The 856-nt window shown below is 48.1% G+C and overlaps 1 protein-coding gene across 1 annotated transcript in view; it reads left to right on the top strand.

Moving 5' to 3' along the window:
• LOC106820239 (hydrogenase expression/formation protein HypE-like) overlaps positions 1-426 on the top strand; it is a gene marked incomplete at its 3' end in the record, with an annotated part of 2,461 nt that extends 2,035 nt beyond the window's left edge. The window contains exon 3 of the mRNA XM_014824773.1: positions 151-426. Coding sequence (XP_014680259.1) covers positions 151-426 — 276 coding nt within the window. The remainder of the gene's footprint in view (positions 1-150) is intronic.
• Positions 427-856: the final 430 nt, after the last annotated feature.

The raw sequence follows: 856 nt of genomic DNA, 5'->3' as shown, positions 1-856 counted from the left end.
CTAAAGTGGTTCACAGAGGTGCCGCCGATAAACTTTTTATCAACACGGCTGGTATTGGCGTTATCCCTGAAGGCGTGAACATTACCGCCAATCGCGCACAAGCTGGCGATATCGTCATTATCAATGGTTATGTTGGCGATCATGGCGCAGCTATTGTCGACGCACGCGGCGAAATGGAACTGGAAAACACCATCGAAACTGACTGCCAGGCACTGAATGGACTGGTCGAAGTTATGTTACAAAGCTGCCCCGATATCCACTGTATGCGAGATGCTACTCGTGGCGGAATCGCAACAGTATTAAATGAATTTGCCGAATCAAGCAATGTGGGCATCACACTGGATGAAACAGCATTACCGATTCGCCGCGAGGTACGCGGCATGTGTGAAATTCTCGGCCTAGATCCATTGTATCTGGCCAATGAGGGCAAGTTAGTTACTATTGTGCCAGCAGATCAGGCTGAAAGTTTACTTAGAGTGATGCAACAACATCCGTCAGGAAAAGACAGCGCAATCGTAGGCAAAGTAGCCGCCGAACCCGCAGGCCGTGTGGTATTACAAACCAGCTTCGGCGGTTCACGTATCGTCGATATGCTGGTTGGTGAACAATTGCCACGTATTTGCTAATAAATATGAACACCAGCGCAAACACTCATTGCTCAGTCGAAGACACAACGGTCAGCATTATGGTTGACGCTAAAGTGACCCACTTTGATTATGGCGACCTAAAAAGGTTTCACAAAGGTGATTCGTGGTTTGGTTGCACTGTTGGTTTTAGAGCAATGCAAATGGCAGCGCGAGAGTTTTCCACGCCAGAACTATCAGAGCAGGCACTCTGGTCACGCGATAAATTATCT

The sequence above is a fragment of the Priapulus caudatus genome, unplaced genomic scaffold (genome assembly GCF_000485595.1).
Source record: "Priapulus caudatus unplaced genomic scaffold, Priapulus_caudatus-5.0.1 Scaffold8953, whole genome shotgun sequence".
Classification (NCBI taxonomy): Eukaryota; Metazoa; Priapulida; class Priapulimorpha; order Priapulimorphida; family Priapulidae; genus Priapulus; species Priapulus caudatus.
This window is presented reverse-complemented; position numbering and strand designations above follow the sequence as displayed.